This window comes from Phacochoerus africanus, chromosome 1, assembly GCF_016906955.1.
Source record: "Phacochoerus africanus isolate WHEZ1 chromosome 1, ROS_Pafr_v1, whole genome shotgun sequence".
Lineage (NCBI taxonomy): Eukaryota > Metazoa > Chordata > Mammalia > Artiodactyla > Suidae > Phacochoerus > Phacochoerus africanus.
Window position 1 is genome coordinate 217,143,596 of NC_062544.1, and position 20,284 is coordinate 217,163,879.

The 20,284-nt window shown below is 45.5% G+C and overlaps 1 protein-coding gene and 1 long non-coding RNA gene across 5 annotated transcripts in view; one reads left to right on the plus strand and one right to left on the minus strand.

Moving 5' to 3' along the window:
* Window positions 1–19,451, plus strand: part of MYLK (myosin light chain kinase) — a 190,026-nt gene extending 170,575 nt beyond the window's left edge. Inside the window, exons 27-31 of one of the 2 annotated variants that reach the window (XM_047790591.1) lie at window positions 4,459–4,611; window positions 7,062–7,185; window positions 13,172–13,301; window positions 14,757–14,888; window positions 17,385–19,451. In XM_047790591.1, the coding sequence (XP_047646547.1) occupies window positions 4,459–4,611; window positions 7,062–7,185; window positions 13,172–13,301; window positions 14,757–14,888; window positions 17,385–17,635 (790 nt within the window). In that variant the 3' untranslated portion in view covers window positions 17,636–19,451. The remainder of the gene's footprint in view (window positions 1–4,458; window positions 4,612–7,061; window positions 7,186–13,171; window positions 13,302–14,756; window positions 14,889–17,384) is intronic. The other variant, XM_047790599.1, reaches the window with a different exon arrangement.
* The window catches only part of LOC125132844 (uncharacterized), a 31,791-nt gene continuing 24,758 nt past the window's right edge, over window positions 13,252–20,284 (minus strand). For all 3 annotated transcript variants that reach the window (XR_007136334.1, XR_007136335.1, XR_007136336.1), the window contains exons 3-4: window positions 19,747–19,996; window positions 13,252–13,334 (exon numbers count right to left, since the gene is read on the minus strand). This is a non-coding gene — a long non-coding RNA (uncharacterized LOC125132844). The remainder of the gene's footprint in view (window positions 13,335–19,746; window positions 19,997–20,284) is intronic.

Consider the following 20,284-nt stretch of genomic DNA (forward strand, 5'->3'; position numbering starts at 1 on the left):
ACCTCCAGGTAGCCCACAGGCCCAGACACTACTTTCAGGATTTGCTGTCCAGGGACTTGGGCTTTAGTTAACACGACTAACCCCTGGGTCTCTGTTTCCTAGGCCACTGCGCAAAATGATGCCCAGTGGGACCTTCCTGTGGGACCTGCGCAGCCCTCTCCCCCACACCAGGGAATTGAGTATCTCAAGGCTAAAATAGGATAAAAGACAAACCCCTTTCTAAGCAGATGTGTGGTCCCGTTTGCTGGCCATTCATGCAGTAGGGTCATCTGCTGTTTGAAAAACACTATAGAGAACAGGCCTCTGCATCAGACTCCCTGGTAAAGTCTGGCGGCAGTAAGAGATTAAGAATTAAGAAATCAGAACAGGAGTTCCCGTTGTGGCTCAGTGGTTAATGAATCCGACTAGGAACTATGGGGTTGGGGGTTCGATCCCTGGCCTTGCTTAGTGGGTTAAGGATCCGGCGTTGCCGTGAGCTGTGGTGTAGGTCGCAGATGCAGCTCAGATCTGGCGTTGCTGTGGCTCTGGTGTAGGCCGGCGGCTACAGTTTTGCTTGGACCCCTAGCCTGGGAACCTCCCATATGCTGTGGGAGCGGCCCAAGAAATGGCAAAAAGACAAAAAAAAAAAAAAAAAAAGAACATGAAGACTCTGTACATTTGTGAAAACAATGACAAGTGAAAAAAAAGTAGAGCATCCAAGAACTTGCCTGCACCAATTACAATTTTGTGAAAAACAAACAAATTCATTGGTTATATTGAGAGGAATAAACTGTTCTCTATCCTCTTAGGTTCAGTACGTGGGGGGCCTACAAATCAAACTAACAAAAGGCAGATTAACAAAAAGAAAACAGACCTGATTATTTACACGTTCACAAGAGTTCACAAAGGAATGTGATGTGAATTAGAATTTGGAGCTTATATACTATTTTAACAATGATAAATTGTATAGGAATAACTACACAAAGGACAAGGGGGTTGGAGCTTCTGGAGGAGGTAAATTGTGAGAAAGGTGACTAGGAAATGCATAGTAAATAGGGACTGTTAGCAAGGTCTGATAGGCAGGTGAGAGTCTTTCTGCTCTTCCCTGCAAGAGAAAAATGGAAAAATAAAACAAATGGAAATTTATGGCCCCTTAACAAAGAGAAGGGTATGTCCAGCTTTTATTTTTTAATTTTTTTTTGTCTTTTCAGGGCTGCACACGCAGCATATGGAGGTTCCCAGGCTAGAGGTCAAATTGGAACTATAACTGCCGGCCTACGCCAGAGCCACAGCAACGCAGGATCCGAGCCACGTCTGTGACCTACACCACAGCTCACAGCAACACCGGATCCTTAACCCACTGAGTGAGGCCTGGGATTGAACCTGAGTCCTCATGCATACTAGACAGATTCGTTTCCTCGGAGCCGTGACAGGAACTCCATATGTTCTGCTTTTAAACAGAAAAAGTGAGCTGAAAGAGCTAATTGACTTCAGCTCAAGACAATCCTTATGCTTAAATTCATATTTTGGGGTGGTATACTCTGACCCCCTTAGTGAAAAACCATATAAGACTAGGAAAAGAGGTGCATAGTTGTGCTTTTAATGCTAAAGTTATTAAGTTTGTTGTTTGGGTTGAACAACCCAACCATACAGGATCCTTATGCAAATTATAGCCATAAAGAGAATGTCCATGAAAGAAAGTTTGGAAAAAAATTCTGCAAAATCCCACCACCAAGAAACTAAAATTTGAACACTCTCTTCATCATCATGTTCTGCATATTTTGCAAGTTTTGCTGGAGGAGCTCTGGCAGGCCAGGAACAGCCAAGGCCCAGTGGGGGTTGCGGCAGCAGAGGCAGGGCTGGGGGGTGGGGGTGGGGCGGGGAGAGAGAAATAGGGGGTGGGGGCAGTGGGGGGGTGTATTTCACATGAATAGGTTGCCAGGAAGGAGGAGTGCCAGAGGCCAGGGGCCAGGAGGCTCTCCCCACTGTGAACCTCACCGAGATTAAGCCCTGTCTTTGCAGGATTACAGTTCCTAATTAGGAAAGGAGGTTTATAGAAGGGGACTTTTCAGCATTCCACAGCAGGGTTGTTTGCTTCCGCTGCCCCACCCCCACCCCACCCCCTCACCCCTGCAATCTTTTGAAGCACTGCAGGACATTGCCCTGTTTCAAAGGGAAAATGCAAAGACAGAAGGAAATACCGAGCTGATAGGCGGGAGTCAGGCTGCTTCTTGATGGGTCTAGTTTAGGTCACCCAGGATCGCAGAGATGGAAAGCTGGGAATTCTAGCCCGGTACCCTTGGTGTATAAGGGGTGAAACTGAGGCCCAGAAAGGAGAAAGGTGTAGCATAGAGAAGCACAGATAGGGGGCTGGTAAGGTCCCATCCTCCCCACCTCCCCTCATTGTGATGTGATCAAGATTGATGATCTCCCTGCCTTCTTGAAATATAAACTGGTGTCTTGCTTTAAGACATTTTAATGCCGTCTATAAAAATGCTCTTATTCAAGAGCACAAATATGTTGATTAGGAGGAGATAATTCAGACTGAAAAAGCTTCTCTCTCCCTTTCTTTGTCTTTTTTTTTAAATGAAGATTTTCACCAGAGCTCCTCTCATGGCAAGCTTTTCTTGCACTATTTCAATGGCTTTTATTTTGCAAAACTTAGTTTTCAGGGAAGGCTGTATTTTGTAACCTGAGGCCTCTTGAATACCAAGAGAGCTCCCGAAAGGTTTGTGTTCTTGTTTATGATGATGGATTTGGGGAAAGGGATGTTTGCGAAGCCTGAACTTGGAAGGTTGGTGGCACCAGGGCCCTAGATCCATCTCGTGGGGCTCAGGTGGGGGCAGGACCAGCTACATAATTTGTGGGGGCCCAGTGCAACATAAAAAGCTAGGGTGACTTGTGCCAATACTATGGAGAATTTTGAGATGATGGCAGCAGAGCATTAAATAAGAATAGGGCCCTTCTGAGTCCCGTGAGCCCTGCCCTAGATCAGGGTAAGTGTGAGCTGGGTGGGTGGTGTGAAGATGGGGTGCCCAGAGGTGAGAGGCGAGACCAGTAAGCTAGAAGTCTGTTCTCTTTGGCTTTACCTTCCGAATTTTATTCAGCTTAAGCTACTGGTAAATTAGTCATTCCTGAGATCAGAGATTGGCCAGGCAGTGGGGGTGAACTGTGTACAGAAAAAATATAGAATAGCTCTGGTCACGGACGGAGCTCCTTACTGTCACCCAGGCCTCCTGCTGGTGCCGATCTCTGTGATTTATTTCATCTTCACAGAAATGATCATACAAAGTAGCAGTTAAGAAACAGGCTCACTGGCTGCGAATCGGTGGGCAGGTTACTTAACCCCATTTGGGCCTCAGTTTCCTTATCTGCTAAACAAATTGATGATTTGCCTGCCTTAGAGGGTGGTGTTAAGGTTGAATAACTTGAGATTCCTTTGTGTGGTGCAGCAGTTTAAGGATCCAGCGTCATCGCTGCAGCGGCTTGGGTCACTGCGGAGGCGCAGGTTCAGTCCCCGGCCTGGTGCAGTGGGTTAAAGGATGCGGTACTGCCCAGCAGCATAAGTCACAACCACAGCTGGGATTCAGTCCCTGGCCTGGAACTTTGATGTGCCGTGGGTGCAGCCATTAAAAAAAAAAAAAAAAAAAAAAATTGAATGAATTAGCCTACTTTAGCTCTCTGCTGAGTGCATGGCACATAGTAAATGTTTAATAGACATCTGCTGCTGCCATGGCGGTGAGAAAGCAGGAGAAGGAGAACAGGGAGACGGGGCCTTGGTGAGCAGATTCTCTATCTTACAGAGGAGGAAGCTGATAGCGAGGGATCAGAGCAGTTGTCCAAGGTCACCTAGCGAATGAACACGCTGTGGTTCCCCTTAGGGAATTTCCTGGTTTGGCCTAAATGCCTTAGGAGCATTGAACTCCAATGTAGATGGATCACCAAACAACACTGCTGACTCGGGTCCCCTGTTGGTGGGCACACCCTTGCTGAGCAGGCTGTGGGCTGGCCCTCTTCTTGGTGCTGAGGGTGGGAGGGTGCGGGACAGTGGGCTCAGTGGTGAGTGCTGTACCACGTGACTCGTCCATGGCAGTCGGGAGCATGGGGAGGAAGGGGCTCCTTGGAGAAGGTTCTGTGGAGCAAAGTCCTAGCCTGGGTGTTGGGGAAGAACAGAAGACAGGGAGGAGGGCCGTGCTGTACTGTGTGGAACTGGAATCGGAAGAAAATTTCTTCTGCCTCAGCTTGACAGGCAGGTGGTGTCAACACCCTCAAACTACAGTAACGGAGAAGAGAAGAGGCTGAGCCACCAAAGCCTGGGAGCCATGGCCTCTTCTCTGCCTGGGTGGGAGGAGAGGCAGGCACAGGGACACTTGGGGTGCCCTTACCTCTGACCTCAGAGAGCGCTCCCTCGGGGGGACCATGCTCCCTACCCTTCCTGACAGCCTCCCCCACTCACTGCTCTCCTCTCGTATCCCCCAGGGTCAGTGGACTGTCCCCCTTTATGGGTGACAATGATAACGAGACCTTAGCCAACGTTACCTCAGCCACCTGGGACTTCGACGATGAGGCCTTCGATGAGATCTCCGACGACGCTAAGGATTTCATCAGCAATTTACTGAAGAAAGATATGAAGTAATGAGTTGAGATTTCAATCTTTTCGGCCTCCCGCCTCCCTGCACTGGGGTCCAGAGGCAGGGATTTCCATTCTGCCGTGGGCCCCTCGTCATCTGAGGAGCGGTGGGTGGGCACTACGAGTGGAGTGTGAGGGCCGGAGAGGGGTCTCCCTTCGCCCCTGCTCCCTGGTGCCAGACACTGTCCTGTCTTTATAAGCACAGAAACTGCACTTGAAAAGCAACACTTGACTGAGTGTTGAGGGAGAGGGGCAGCTCGTGTGTGAGGAAGGAGCCCCTTTTATCGTCCATATACTGCTGGGGCCTGCAGCAGCCCTGCTGGAACCTCAGCTCCTGCTCCCAGGTGGTGGTGGCTCCTGCCCATCCGCCGGGACTCCTCTGCTTGATGCTTACTTCCTGTCTATAGTATGTAGATGCTGCCTGCCTGAAGATGGCCAGGTCACTTCTATCCATGCAGGCGTTAGACTGTGATCCCAGACCACTGGGCCCAGCTTCGTCTCTGTCCCCCTTACAGTGCAGACTCTGAGGTTCCCCCCCGCTGCACTTTCTGGGGCTGCCCGGAGCCACCCAGGAGGTCAGTAGAGGACCATATAAAACAGTTATAACAGCGGGAGGCAGACAGGTGCCTGAGGCTGTGAGGAAAGGTCAGGCGCAGGAGGCCCTTGATAAGTATTTCAGTGAGACAAAACTGGTGGCTGGGGCTATACAGGAGACGAGAGCGGAGGAGGTGAGGTTGAGGTCTTGCGTGTGGCTAGACAGGGCTCACTGGTGAGGGGAACCAGCTTCATCACAGCAGGAAGGTGAGGGGGGCTCTGTGCGTGCAGTGAGAGCTGGTCCACCCCAGGAGAAGGGAGCAGTGGAGGTGTCAGATGGTGACAACTGGCTACTGGGCCCCTCACCAGCCAGATGAGGCAGGGCCAGGCGCCAGGTGCCCCAAGGAATCATATTTGGCAATGGGAACAGCTATAAGCTTTTTCCCAGAATGTGGTGGTGAAACGGGCGGTGTGCCAGAGGATGAGAGTGGCGGGCGGGAGGCTCTGCATTCACCAGGCGACTTTGTGACCTGTCTGCCTGGCTCACAGATGCCCCTGAGGTTGTCGGTCATCCTGTCCCTGTGGGAAAAATCCTCTTTGGGACAGGAGAGCGCAGTTGCTAAAGAGCCGACTGGGAGGCCCTCTGAAATGGTTCTGTCTGGTTTTCTGGTTATGTACCCAGCTTTCATCCCTTTTTAGCAGCTCGGGGCCAAGTTCCTCCAGAGCAGACATTCCACACTTCTTGACAGTGAGGTATTTTAGCATTTTCCAGTCCAACTCTTTGTATCAGAGGTGGGCATGACCCAAGGAGGATCTGGATGTTGGGGTGGGGGACTAGATTCCCCCCAGGGAGATGTACCTCCTTCCTCGTGATTCTGGTCCCACAATGGCTTTTGTCAACCAGGCTTCACTCACGGAAGACTTGGTTAGTGAGGTATTGTGTACATATCCCGTTTCTTGCCTGACCTTGAATTTATTCAGTAATGAGCTGTGTTGGCCCCTCTGAGCTCATAAAATGGACTCACCAAAGAATTGATTTCTAATAGATCAAGATACTAGATTCCCATAAATTCTTAAATTCAACATCTCTTCAACCAGAAATCTCCATTTGTCAGCACTTTTAAAAATGTTTTTCTGTTATAAAATGTGTAATACATGTCAAGTGTCGAAATTGAATATAAGAAGATGAAAATAGTCCATATCCCTTTATCTAAACATCACTACATTTTGCTATATTTAGCAAATTTACTCATCTTTCTACATGTGTTAGCACTTGGTCCTTTGGGCTTTATTAATCCTATTACAATTAAGGTAAGAGCCCTGAAATATTTCTAGATTCCCAGAGCTTTCAGAAGATTAAATGAGTTTCAGTGCGGTTAAGGTAGTCATAATTTATAGGTGTATGTAGGACAACCTTCTGCGTTTTAACAGGAAAATCCTGATACTTAACCACACCGTGAGACTTGAAAGTTTAGAGATTCTTGAAGATTTGGGCCTAAGATTTCACCTGCCCCTCCATCAGGGTGGTAGAAGGCTCAGGTCTCCACAGTCCCCAGCCTCCATGTGACCAGCAGAATGATCCAGCCTGGAATATGGTATCAGCCATTCCCAGATATGTCTGCCCTCTAGCATTTACTTGCCTTCCTTTAGACCCCGGGGGCAGGTCATGAGCCTGCAGTTGCTCACACGGCTTTAGGCCATCTTAACACTAACTTTTATGGGTCTAGTCAGTGCAACCCAGATCAAGAGGAGAAAAAGGCCAGGAGCGCAGTGATTCTCATGGTGCGTGGACTGGGAACGGAGAGCCCTGGCCTCTGCCCTGTGTAGCTAGGGACAGGCGGCCTCCCATTTCTGATCTGACCAGCAGTCTCTGAGGTCCCCTTCTGCTCAGAAATCCTCTGATCTCTGCCTCCATCAGAAACCGCTTGGACTGCACCCAGTGCCTCCAGCACCCATGGCTAATGAAAGATACCAAGAACATGGAGGCCAAGAAGCTCTCCAAGGACCGGATGAAGAAGTACATGGCAAGGAGGAAATGGCAGGTAATGAGGGGTCACTTTGGCCTGGGATGTTGCCACTCATGACAAGCCACCTTTATTCCCACCTTGCCTGGCCTCACTCCAAAAGTGTTTAAGTTGGTTTATTCAAGCCACCTTTATTTAAGTGCTTATTCGAGCCACCTTTATTCCCACCTTGCCCTGGCCTCACTCCAAAAGTGTTTAAGTTGGTTTCTGAAATCGTCTGAGACCAAGATGGCCATTTCATGTCTTTGTGCCTGAGGATGAGCTGTGTCACCTTTAGGACTATTTGGCAGCCCTGGAGAATGCAGTCTCCTTACAGGTAGTGTGATGGCCTTACACTTCTTTATAGTGAAGGAGGGCACATGATCTGCAAAGAGAGACATGGTGTCTGCCCTCTAGGGAGGGTGTATGTTACTAGCCACGTGTCCTTAGGTAAGTTATCTAACCTTGATGTGCCTTTGTTTTCTCATCTGTAAAATGGGTTTAATGGTGGTACCAAATTGCAGCACTGTTGAGAGAATTATATGAGATGATTTTCATCTGGCTGTTAGCATATTGTCCTGCACATAGAAGCATTCAAAAATGAGGCACAACGGAAACGAATCCGACTAGGAACCATGAGGTTGCAGGTTTGATTCTCGGCCTTGCTCAGTGGTTAAGGATCTGGCATTGCCGTGAGCTGTGGTGTAGGTTGCAGATGCACTTGGTTCCCATGTTGCTGTGGCTGTGGTGTAAGCCAGCAGCTGTAGCTCTCATTTGACCCTTAGCCTGGGAACCTCCATATGCCACAAGCACGGCCCTAAAAAGCAAAAAAAAAATAAAAATAAAAATAAGATCAGCAGCCAATATGTATGGAGAGCTGGCCATGAGTCGGGGAACATTCAGAGCACTTTCTACTCGTCTGTTAATCCTGGGAGGCAAGATTATTATCCCCACTTCTCAGACAAACAAGGTATTGAAAGGTTAGGAAAGTCACCCAGGATCACATGGTTAGTAAGTGGAGAAGCCAAGATTCAAACCCAGAGCCTGGCTCCAAAGTACACAGTCTTAATAATGACACAGGTTAACAACACAAATTGCCTCTGATTGTTAGAAGGTGGAGAAAATTATCATCCAAAACCACAGAGAACTTATCTATTTTATTTTATTTTATTTTTTTTATTTTCCCACTGTACAGCAAGGGGGTCAGGTTATCCTTAACATGTATACATTACAATTACATTTTTCCCCCAGCCTTTCTTCTGTTGCAACATGAGTATCTAGACAAAGTTCTCAATGCTATTCAGCAGGATCTCCTTGTAAATCTATTCTAAGTTGTGTCTGATAAGCCCAAGCTCCCGATCCCTCCCTCTATTTTATTTTTATTATCACTGCTAGTATTATAAAATTCCTGGGCTACTGGGGGGTACATGGTTTCTATACTCAAGGAATGTATAGTGTAACAGGGACCTGAAGCAAATAGACATAAAAGGACATAACACACACGCCAAGAAATATAAACTGTCAGTATAGCTCCCCATACCCATATATGTGAGTGTGGACGGAGAATGGAGCCAGTCCCACCAGAGCTGGATGTGGCTGTGAGGAAAGGCTGCCAAGGGCAGGAGTTTGAAGTTGGCCATGGAACATGAGTAGAACACACAGAGAGGAGGAGACAACAGCACAGACGGAAAAGCTCGGAGGTGGGAACTGGACCTCACCCTGGTCATGCCGGCCTGGCAGGCACAGTTTTTTAGCTGGGCATTCAGAGGGCCAGGGCATTGAGGCCCTTTGTGGCAGAGACAAAGGAGATCACTCTGTTAGGGGCAACTGGGACACTGGTGATTTGCCACCCAGGATAACTAAACTACAGTTCACTGAAAAGCCCAAGTTCACACAAAGGTAGAGAGGAGCAGAGCTGAGTAAGGGGCTTCGGGTATGTGGGTCTGAGGGACCGTCCCCTGCACAACTCAGCAGACTGCCCCACAGCGGGAGTCAGTTCTTGGTAGGTCCCGCGTGAAGGTTTCGATGAACCTCCTGGCCTCCCTCGATTAAGTACCTGATGAAGTGTGCTGCTTACCTTTCCCTCTGGTGCCATTAGGATCCAGTGAAATCAGAGTAGCAAACATTCTTTCAAAAAAAGGAAACAAAAAGGGAGCCGTAACATCAAAGGTTGGCTCTATTAATGATCCCATGGCCAGTAGATCTCAAAGGAATAGCAGTATTTCTCGAGTGGATAGGGTGCCTGGTGTGGGGATGCATCAGTTCTCAGAGCACCAGGTCTCATTGCTTGCCTGAGACCACGGGTTAAGGGGCAGCCCTATCACTTCAGGCTTCTGGGAGCATCCACACATCTGCTGGTGAACCAAAGCCAGGAAGGGCCTAAACCCAGAGGATGGGCTCAGAAAGGATATAAGGAAATGAGAGAGGGAGTAAATGGAATTTTTCAGTCAGATGGGCCAGGGAACCATAATTTGTGATAATATTTTAATCACGTAGGAACCATAATTTGTGATAATATTTTAATCATGTAGATCTCTTTCTTGTTGCTTACAATGTTATTAGCCACACAGTTTTCTGGGAATGTGAGGGGGGGGAAAAGGGGTAGAATTCATAGAAGGAACCTTCATTTCCTAATATAAATAACAGTATTGGGAAATGATTTTTCCACAGAAACAGTGGTTAGGTTTCACAAAATTACAGGAAAGTAGTCCACAAAATCCCACTCGACACATAACATCCCTGAAGCGTAGTTTCACTGGTAATAGTTCAGCTGCATCTGACCACCTTGGGTTACATTTCTTCCTTAGAAATGTCCACATTTTAGACTCCACATACCAGGACCTTAGCACACCTGGGTCCCTCTTAGGGCAGCCGAGGTTCTGTGTAGTGGGGTGGAGTGGAGGGGAAGAGTGGGGTACACTGTGGTGAAGAAGAGGGCCAGGGCTGGCACAGGTGGTCCAGAACCCTCTATGGCTGCATGAGAAAAGGTTACCTGTTAACATTCTGTTTTGGTTTCCTCTTTTCTTTTTTTTTTCTTTTTCTTTTGGCTTTTTGGCTTTTCTAGGGCCGCTCCCGAAGCACATGCAGGTTCCCAGGCTAGGGGTCTAATCGGAGCTGTAGCTGCCGGCCTATGCCAGAGCCACAGCAACTCGGGATCTGAGCCGTGTTTGCAACCTACACCACAGCTCAGGGCAATGCCGGATCCTTAACCCACTGAGCAAGGCCAGGGATTGAACCCGCAGCCTCATGGTTTCTAGTCGGATTCGTTAACCACTGCGCCACGACGGGAACTCCCTGCTGTGATTTTCATAAAAGGTGAATGAAGTAAAATGGGAACAAATCCTTAAGAGTGAGGCAATGTGTAGATGACTACTCATATTATTGATCTTGGAATGAAGGTATTCTGAAAGAGGGTATTCTGATTTTCATGTATATCAAAGTAATTTTTTAAAGACATGGTGGTGAACAGTGGCACTGAGAGAGCTTCTGTGTGCAAAATGGAGCAAAAGACTAGAAATTGAAGGCCTGTGGGCAGCTATCTTTATTTTCTGAGAACCACAAAGACTTCAGCAGTGTGGACCAAAGAGTCTTGGGGAAAGAAAGCTTTTGACTCAGTATAGCACAGAGTATTCTTGGCCATCACATTTAGAAAACATGCATTCTCAGGGGAAACTGCAGTCTTGGGCTCTTGGTGTGCATGTAGGCCCATGAAGGCTGGCTGGCTCGAGGATCATCACCCTGCCCAGGTTTTCCAGGATCTGTCTCAGCTTTACCCCTAAAAGACCCTCATCCTGGGAATTCCCTCATTCCTGGGTGAACCGAGCTGGTTAGTCACCCTCGCCAGCTCTCCCAAGGGAGAGTCCGTGTCGTGTCAGGAAAGCCGTCACAGACCGTGCCTGCCTGGAACAAGGAACCCAGCCTTGGCAACTGCCCTCAAATAAGAAAAAGGCTTCCTGAAAACAAGAATGGAAGTTACCAATAACTGAACTTTCTTTATTGATGTTTTAAAAATTTCCAAAAGTCTTGATGAGTAAAGCAGCAACTAATTTTCCATTCAAAGGCATGAAACTGGAAGGCTAGAACATACAGATAGATTTCTTTTCCAGTTCTGACAAATAACTTCCTTGCTAATTTTTTTTTCATAAGTAAGTTTCCAAAGATTGACTTCTGATGTCAGTTATTTTTAAGATGTTCCTTACTAAGCGCTTACATTTCTCCTTGTTTTAGAAATTATACGTTCTATTGCTCCATCTGATGGAGACTTCCCCTCACATGCGGTCTGTTTGTTAATGTGTGTTTGCTACCTCCTCTGAAATATTCTAACACTTTGACTTGCCTTGTTCTGGTAGTTTCATTAGTCATTTTGTTAACAGAAGAGGAAAGGCTTCATTATTCCACTCCATACAAATGAAGGCAGTTCAGCTCAGTCACAATCCGGGTATTTGGATTAGGGAGTGCACGGGCTCCAGGGGTGTTCCCTGCTACACATGCTCATGTCTGAATCGCAGTCTTTCTGCAGAAGACCAGACCTGCAGGAAGATTCCAATCTTCTGGTCCAACATGAGGCCCAGAGAAGGAAACTGACTTGCACAAAGTCACAGAGTCATCAGTGTTTAGAGAACTAACCGGTTCCTGGGAGGACAGGGGCTCCGCCAGCACGGTTAGGTCCGGGGTGAGGGCCAGCCGTTTGCCTGTGTACAGGCTGTTTCCTTTCTCTGTAGCAGCCAGTCTGTGGCAACATCTGCCCGCTGGATGCACAGCATCTAGATGCCTGATACAGTGCTTTGGATGCGGGCCTGGAAAGTGTTGGTTACACCTTCGTTTTTCGGTCATTCCACTGACCTTAGAAAAGGGGTGAGAATCTTTACTTGAAGGTGAGAAACACAGACACAATTGTGTATTGTTGGGGATTTCTTGACCTAAATCCTGTGCTTGGTAGAATTTTCACAACACAAACAAAATCTTTCGTCTCAAGTCCTTGCATTTTTTTCAGTAGAAATTCTGTCCTCTCCCAAGGCATCTTGACTCAGAAAAGCAAAGTGCTGCCCTTTTCATTTCCTGGGGTGCTTCTTTTTGATGCCTGGGTGTACATCAGGGAAAAACACCCTTCCAGAACTTCACTGTAGACTTGTGCTGAGGCCAGCCAGAGTGTTTCTCAAAATCTTTTTATCTTTTTTAGGGCCGCACCCACAGCATATGGAGGTTCCCACGCTAGGGGTCCAATCGGAGCTGTAGCTGCCGGCCTATGCCACAGTCACAGCAACACCAGATCTGAGCCGAATCTGCGACCTACACCACAGCTCCCGGCAACGCCGGATCCTTAACCCACTGAGCGAGGCTAGGGATCGAACTGGCATCCTCATGGATACTAATCAGGTTCGTTACTGCTGAGCCACAACAGGAACTCTCTCGAAATCTCTTAAGTATCTGAGTCATAAACGGAACTAAATGAGACTTTGGAGATCATCTTGCCCACCCCCTTCCTCATACAGAGAAGGAAACTGAAGCCCAGAGAGGTTAAGCAACTTGACCGTGGTCAATGGTATGTCTTTTTTTTTTTTTTTTTTCTCTTTGCAAGAGGACCTGTGGGATCCATAGTAACTATTCTCTTGGCCAATTAAAATTCTATCACTAGCATTGTTTTACGAGAAACAGCCCCACTGGGTCCCGTCAGCAATAAGTCTTTGGAGCTGTCTCAGCCTGCAGTTGCTTTATATAAACTATCCCTTTTATGGGAGTTGAAGCACAGTATGAAAAGGGTTTTTGTCTCATGTTGACCTTGTTTAGTCACATTAACGCACACATCGGTTCCAGGCCCCATTCCATTCTCCGAACATCTTCTGGCACGCTGATAGTGCTGAGCAGAGCAAGGTTGGGCTCACTCTGCTGGCAGAGCCCCGGCACTCGGGAGGCCCTCGTTTCAGGGACAGCTGCTTCTCCTGGGCTGGGCTCTTCTCTCCGAGCCCCGCTGCCCAGCTGGAACCAGGGACACTGCCTGAGTCCAACGCCAGTATCTATTTTCCAGAAAACGGGCAATGCTGTGAGAGCCATTGGAAGACTGTCCTCTATGGCAATGATCTCAGGGCTCAGTGGCAGGAAATCCTCAACAGGGTCACCAACCAGCCCGCTGAATGCAGAAAAATTAGAATCTGAAGGTAAGGAGCTCCAGGAAGATTTTCGGCAGCCAGCTGATGAGAAAGGAAGGGTTGGGGGATGAAAGGGCATTTAGAGGGTTTTTGGGGGGAGGGTTGATTTTGTTTTTTGTTTTTTTTAATAATACCACCTACAAGGAAAAATTCAGAACTACTTTTATGTTTCTCTGACAGTAACTGCTAAGTCTAGTAATTACTGTTTAATTGTTTCATCTTAGTTTTAACTATTTTCAGAAGGAAAGTTATTTGTCTAATAGAACTAGATGATCTCTGCTAACCCAGTTCCTATATTATACGTTAAGAATTAGCAAAGACTTTATTAAAATCTTTTTTCTCATTACAAAAGCAACACTTTTATAACGATAGACAAACATAAAATAAAAATGACATATAGTAGTGTGCTTTTTTTTAAAAAAAAACCTTTTTTTTAAACTTTGTGTTTTTCTTGTAAACAAACATCATATAGCTGTATTTGTTTGGTATCCTTCATGATGCTGAAGCATGTCATTTGAACTGGGTAGACTGGGGTCGGCAGGGTCCCTCCTAGATATCAGAAGCGCTAGTTACTTGCCCACATCTTTGGAGATGCTGCCCCATCCATTTCCCCAGTGAAAGCCTCGGCCTCTTTCTGCTTCACCCGCATGCAGAGTCTGGCCTTTCTCATCTCGAGGTGCCTCATCTTGCCAGAGACACCCCTACACTTCCCGCTGCCTGGTGCTTCTGGTCTCCAATGGTGAGAAGCTGAGTCTAGATCCCTTTTGTGCACAAGACAGGGTAACTGGCAAGGCTGCTTTCTGAGTTTCTCTGATGTAGCTGGGGACAGTGTCCGCTGTACATGGGCCTGCTCCCTCCTCACCACCCCTGCCACTCCCCAGATGACCCAGAAATAGCCTGAAGGGGATGGAGAGGGTCAGGAGCCCTTCCAAGTTATGGCTTTTTCCTGGACCAATCCCAAACCCTGGTGCATAGCCGCACAATGTGAAGGCGGTATCCCTGTGGAGAACAGTACTACTGGCAAATGAAGATGCCTCTAGGACCTGGCTCTTCCCTTCTAAGGAGCAGATGAAGGGTCTGCTACTGCCAGAGGAGGACAGAGGGGGTACAAGGATCAGGTGGGCTGATGTGGTTCTGTCTTTCTTAGATACCCTCAACTGAGTCCTGAACCAGCATGAAATGCAGCCAAATATCCTTTTAAAAGATTGTTTCCTTTTTCAATGTGTCAGCATAAAGGAGGGGGGAGTCCAAACCTTTCCCCAGTTTGGTCACAGTTCTCTCTTCTGCCAAAGTCATTTGGCAGCAGGCCAGCCTGTCCCCAAGAGAAAGGTGTGCATATGATTCAGCCCTCTAAGCTTTATTATTTGCTAAATTATAGCAACTTTTTAAAGCTGGTCTTTAAACCAGGGAAGGGGAGAGAGCAAGGAATGAAGAAATGACCACGTTCTGTACCCTGTCTTCTAGAAGATGTCTCCCAAGCTTTCCTTGAGGCCGTCGCTGAGGAAAAGCCCCATGTAAAACCCTATTTTTCTAAGACCATTCGTGATTTAGAAGTTGTGGAGGGAAGCGCTGCTAGATTTGACTGCAAGATTGAAGGTAAGTTGTAGCTGTTCCTCTCTTTACTACAAAAGGGGTATGATTGGCTGGTGGGCCCCTACCGTGTGCCCTCAGCAAGATGTCCGTTCTGGAACAGCCAGGCTGTGACTGTGAGGAAAACTGGGTCAGGAGGAGGTGACCCACTGCCCCACCACCACCCGCTGAAGATTAGTGCCATTCAGTGACTCACTGAGGGCATGTCTGATATTTCACCTACTTACATTGGCCACTAGACCCAAGTTAAAAGTGCTTTATCATGGATCTATTTGGATATAGAAGGTGCTGAATGAAATGAGCTTTGAGAGCTTCTGGGAAGCATGTGAAGCGCCCACAAGAGGCTCTCAAAGGTTAGCACAAAGAGCATAGGATGCAGAGACTCTGCCACTTTGTCTGTGGGCTATATGACCTTGAGCAGTGACCTAACTCTTCAGGCCCTCATCTGTAAGGTGGTATCTACTGGGGACTCTGTGAGATGACTTATGTGAAAAGGGGGAACTTCTCAAGTCTTTTAAAGATGTCATGGAGTCAAGAGAAAAGTCGTGCAATTGCTAAGAGCAGAGAGCACCTACAGTGTGACTTCAAACTGAGAGAAGTTGGGATCCAGGCACCTGTGCCATCGTCCCCATGCTTCTCTGCCTGCCAGAAATAACGCAGCCATAGTGAGTTGTTAGAGCTTAAGGGACCCTAAGGGGTCTTAGCATAGCACCTGAGAAGTTAGCGGTGGTGGTGACACACAGTATTCAGTTTCCACAGACTGCAACATTCTAGAAACACCAAAGGCAAGATAAGACAGGCCTCTTGGCTTCAAGTTTGTGACTGTCGTGTGCCAACCAGAGTGGAGGGCTGTCTCCCATTTTGCTGGGACCATCTGCCCCATGGCAGCAGACCACAGCACAGGACAGCAGTCACAACAACCACACCTCCCACTTTGTAAGATTCTCCAGCATTATGACTGGATAAATGTCTTTTGGGTAAAGTAACCCTAAGGTAGGAATTTTTCTCCTGTATCACTAATTATCAAGATGCCTTGTAAATGCCTCATCTACCATAGTTTTTCTTTTTTTTTGCATTCAAATTTTTTAAAAAGTGGATTGCTGCCTTTGCTAGCGTGGATGTGGTCAGGTTAGGGGTTCTGCTGAGAGTTCTGGGCCACCACTTGTAGCTATCACCATCACTATTGCCTTTGGGTCTTCTTAGGTTCTTTACGTTTTCCTTTAGTTTTTAGAAAATATTATAATAATTATCATCTTTGGCTTACTTTTCTCTGTGGTATTATTTTCTTGGTATTTGTGTTACTTCAACTGGACTGCTCAGAAAGTAAAGCATAGAGATGCTGTTTAGATAAGAAACAGAATTCTACTTTAAAAGAATGTTAGAATCCTTAAGTTTTGGGGTTTTTTTTGTTTTTGTTTTTGTTTGTCTTTTGTTTCTGTTTGTTTGCTTGTTTGCTTTTAGGCCATGCCCATGGCAAGTGGAAGGTCCCAATCTAGGGACTGAACTGTACCACAGCAGCGACCCAAGCTGCTGCACTGACAATGCCAGATCCTTCTCCCACTGTGCCACAAGAGAACTCCAGAATTCTTAAGTTCTTATGTGCAATTTTTACTCTGGTTTGGGCTACAATTTTGTCCGATAAAACTACTCCAAAATTTAAAAGCAGTTATGGAGTTCCCTGGTGGTCTAATGGGTTCAATCCCTGGCTGTAGGCACAGCCAAAAACAAAACCAAGCTTTTTATACCAAGTCAGTTAGAATTATTATATGTTTTTAAAGGCATAAAACATATTTTTAATGCTTAACTTTGCAATAGCATGACTAATGCATAAAATGAGGCTCATCAATGCAGTCAGTTTCCAGTTGTCTACAGGGAGATGATCTGTCTTTGGATCAGACTAGGACAAGTATTGCTTTCATTTTCTTAGTATTTTCAGTTCCTCTAATTTATGTTTTTTTAGATCTGTTATCACCTTTGAATTAGAATTTATATACCATAAAATTCACCCATTTTAAGTACACAGTTATTTTTAGAAATTTACAGGATTGTGCAGTCATTACCACAATCCAAATTTAAAACATCTCCATCACCCCTAAAAGAGCCCTTGTGCCCATTTTTTAATTTAAATTTAAGTTCAACTTTTGTACAGGATAAAAAATTTTCTTTGAATCCAAAAGGTATTTAGCTTTGGGCATGTGGTTAGGGTTGGGATGGTGCTCCACATAGTAATCTGTATCTGTGTTACCGTGGGAGGTGGAACAAGACCTGCACGGATGGGAAATGGGATGCCTGTACAGTACCTTATGTAGTGTTTCAGATGTCAGAACTTACAATACACGCCCACATTCAAATGTAAATATCACAACAGGTGCCAAAAGCCAATATCATGATTTTTTTTCCTTTACGCCCTTAATCAATAGACATGGCTCATGAGTTTGCATGAACTGATAAGAAATCTTAAATAACAGTTTCTGCAACTTGTGTTCCTTCCCTGTGATGCAGGATACCCAGACCCTGAGGTTGTCTGGTTCAAAGATGACCAGTCAATCAGGGAGTCCCGCCACTTCCAGATAGACTACGATGAGGATGGGAACTGCTCTTTAATCATTAGCGATGTCTGCGGTGATGATGATGCCAAGTACACCTGCAAGGCTGTCAACAGTCTTGGAGAAGCCACCTGCACAGCAGAGCTCATTGTGGAAACCATGGAGGAAGGAGAAGGGGAAGGGGAAGAAGAAGAGGAGGAAGAGTGAACCAAAGGCAAAGAGAAGCAGTTTCTAAGTCAGATTACAAAGACTATTTCTCTAAAGCTCAAAAAGAAAAAAAAAAAAAATCCAAGGTAGTAAAAGCACCTAGTGTGATTGATAGATTATTTAGTTAGGTCATTGGGGGGTTGACTCTTCAGCAACAGTGGTTGATACCCAGCAGCGTTACTGATGGGCATTAATTTGAATTAGCTGGCATCTTAAGATACTAGTCTAGCTAGATTTCATTTGGGGAAATCACCAGTAACTTGCCTGACCAGTTGATACTAGAGAAAAAGTAACCAAAAGGAAGATATATCTGGGCAAAGTCAAATTCCCCAACTGAAGGCACTCGTGAAAAATAAGGCCCTGTGGTCTCAGCTCTGCCCAGAGAGTCCCTAGAGGTGGGAGTCTCTCCCAGCTCCCGCTCCTGCTCCAGAGACCAGGGTCTTCTCCAGCCCTGCAGCCCTTCATTCTGCAAGCAGTCGAGCCATTTTCCCTTACAAGGCACATTTTATTCCAGAGTATCCTGCAGACATTCGAACTTTTCACTTCCCTGCCCTGTTCTACCTGCCAGTTTTCTGGATCTGAACTTGCCATGAGTTTAAGGGCTAGGGACATTACACTTCTCAGAGTCCGAAGACACTTCCCCTGCTCATGGATGACTGGCTTCCTTAGGCAAATACAATCTCCTTTCTTCCAAAATTAGTAGGGAATCTAAACTTAGCCCCTCTCTTAAGATGTCCAGTAGCTTCAGACATTTTTATAAGAACCTATGACAAAGAAATTCCTTGCTAATGTGCTTTTTTTCTGAAACCAGGATTCATATTTGTGCTGTTTTAGAATATCAGCTCTGCATGTGTGGTAGAGATTTTTGTGTTTGAATGTATGAAAAACCGTTTGCTGAAAAGTTAGTCTTTATTTATTGGCCACTATGAGAGATTTCAACTGAAGAGCTGTAGAGGTCCACATCCTTTGGAATCTCCTTCAGGACAGTCTGGGTTTAATATACCTTCATTCTGAACATATTCCAGACAACTTGACCCACCTTATGGGTTCCACGAGGTTTTTTCTCCTTGAACGTACATCAATCATGCCTTGCCCCAACCCTGAAATATATTCTTAGACCCGATAAATGCACTCAGACTTGCATCTTTAGGAATTTTTAACTTTCACTACATTGGCACTTAAAATTTCCTTTATGAAACTTTTTGAAGGTCATAAACAAAGACCATAAACTGATATGCCTAATACATTTCCTCTGCGTGTGTGTGTGCGTGTGTATAACATTCCAAATACTTTTTTCTTTTCCACTGTTTGTAAAGTGCAACAGTTTACTATTTCAAGGGACTTTTTAATAGTTCCTTAAGAACCAATTTTAAATGACTTCAGTGCAATTCTACACAGTATCAACATTAGAATTTTGGTGTTACTTAAGTCTTATGTTACTTTCCATTCTATTTTTACCTGCTTTTTGCTGCTAGTTTCAAACTGCCAGTATTTTTCCTTTTGCTTTTTAAACAGTTACAATATTTTTCATAATAGCCACAGTATTTGCCACAGTTAAATATAATAAAGTGTTTTAAATTTGATTTAGAGCAGTCAAAGCTTTTCCTCACCACTTTCAATTGTGTTTAGACTATAATCTTTTTGTGCGTGTTATGTTGTATATGTGCGCGCATATGTGGTGTGTATGTTTGTTTACAGGTTTTGATGCCTTCTTGAAATTGTTAATGTTCTAGTTTGTTATGCCATCAGAATGGTAAATGAGAACACTACAACTGTAGTTAGCTCACAATTTTTAAATAAAAGATACCACAGTGCATGCCGTTTGTTCAGTCTTTGCAGCCTTCTCTTCCTTTCCACACTACCAGCTGCAGACAAACCCCCTTGATCTCGGAAACTAAAAGCAAATGCTCTGATGCATAATGGCTTATATGGTTGTGTTTTACTCTGAGACAGGATTACTTAGGCAGGTCTCATTTATGCTAGGTAGCCTAATTTTCACCTTGACTTCAAAATTTCTCTCACGTATCATAGTATCTATAGCATCCTTATAATGCTAATACCTGACACTTTCAGCATGTGACAAAATCTTCATCATCATTAATATTACTTACCAGCATTTGGTTAGCATTTGTAACTGCCTATTTGTTATTGGCAGCCAAGCACTATCTTTCCACATCTTGATATGGAAGCCTTGGTTCTCAGGAGACCATCGCTCCTGCTTCATAGGAAGTCTGTTATCAGATATTAAACGGAGGGGGCCCCGTGTCCTGAGTGTTCAAACTATATTGTAGATATTCTAGAAAGAATCAAGACGTACTATTAAATGCTGGACCAGACGATCCTATGATTCCACAGCATAGTCTGGGAAGAAAAAAAAAAACTGTCAATATTTTTAACAATAAATTGTTTCATTTTTTTAAAGGCAACCACAATCCACAAATGCTCCTAATGAGGAGATAATTATTTTTAGAGAAAAGGACTTTTTAGTCCTTGCTAGTGAAAAATGTACCTTATATTCTGGAACATAACAATCACATCTTCTTTCATTTTGTTTTCATCTCAAATATGGAAAAAAATACATTATTCCTTACATTGCAGAGATTCACATTACATGAATTTCCATGCTGATTGTTGCCAGCTCTGACTTTA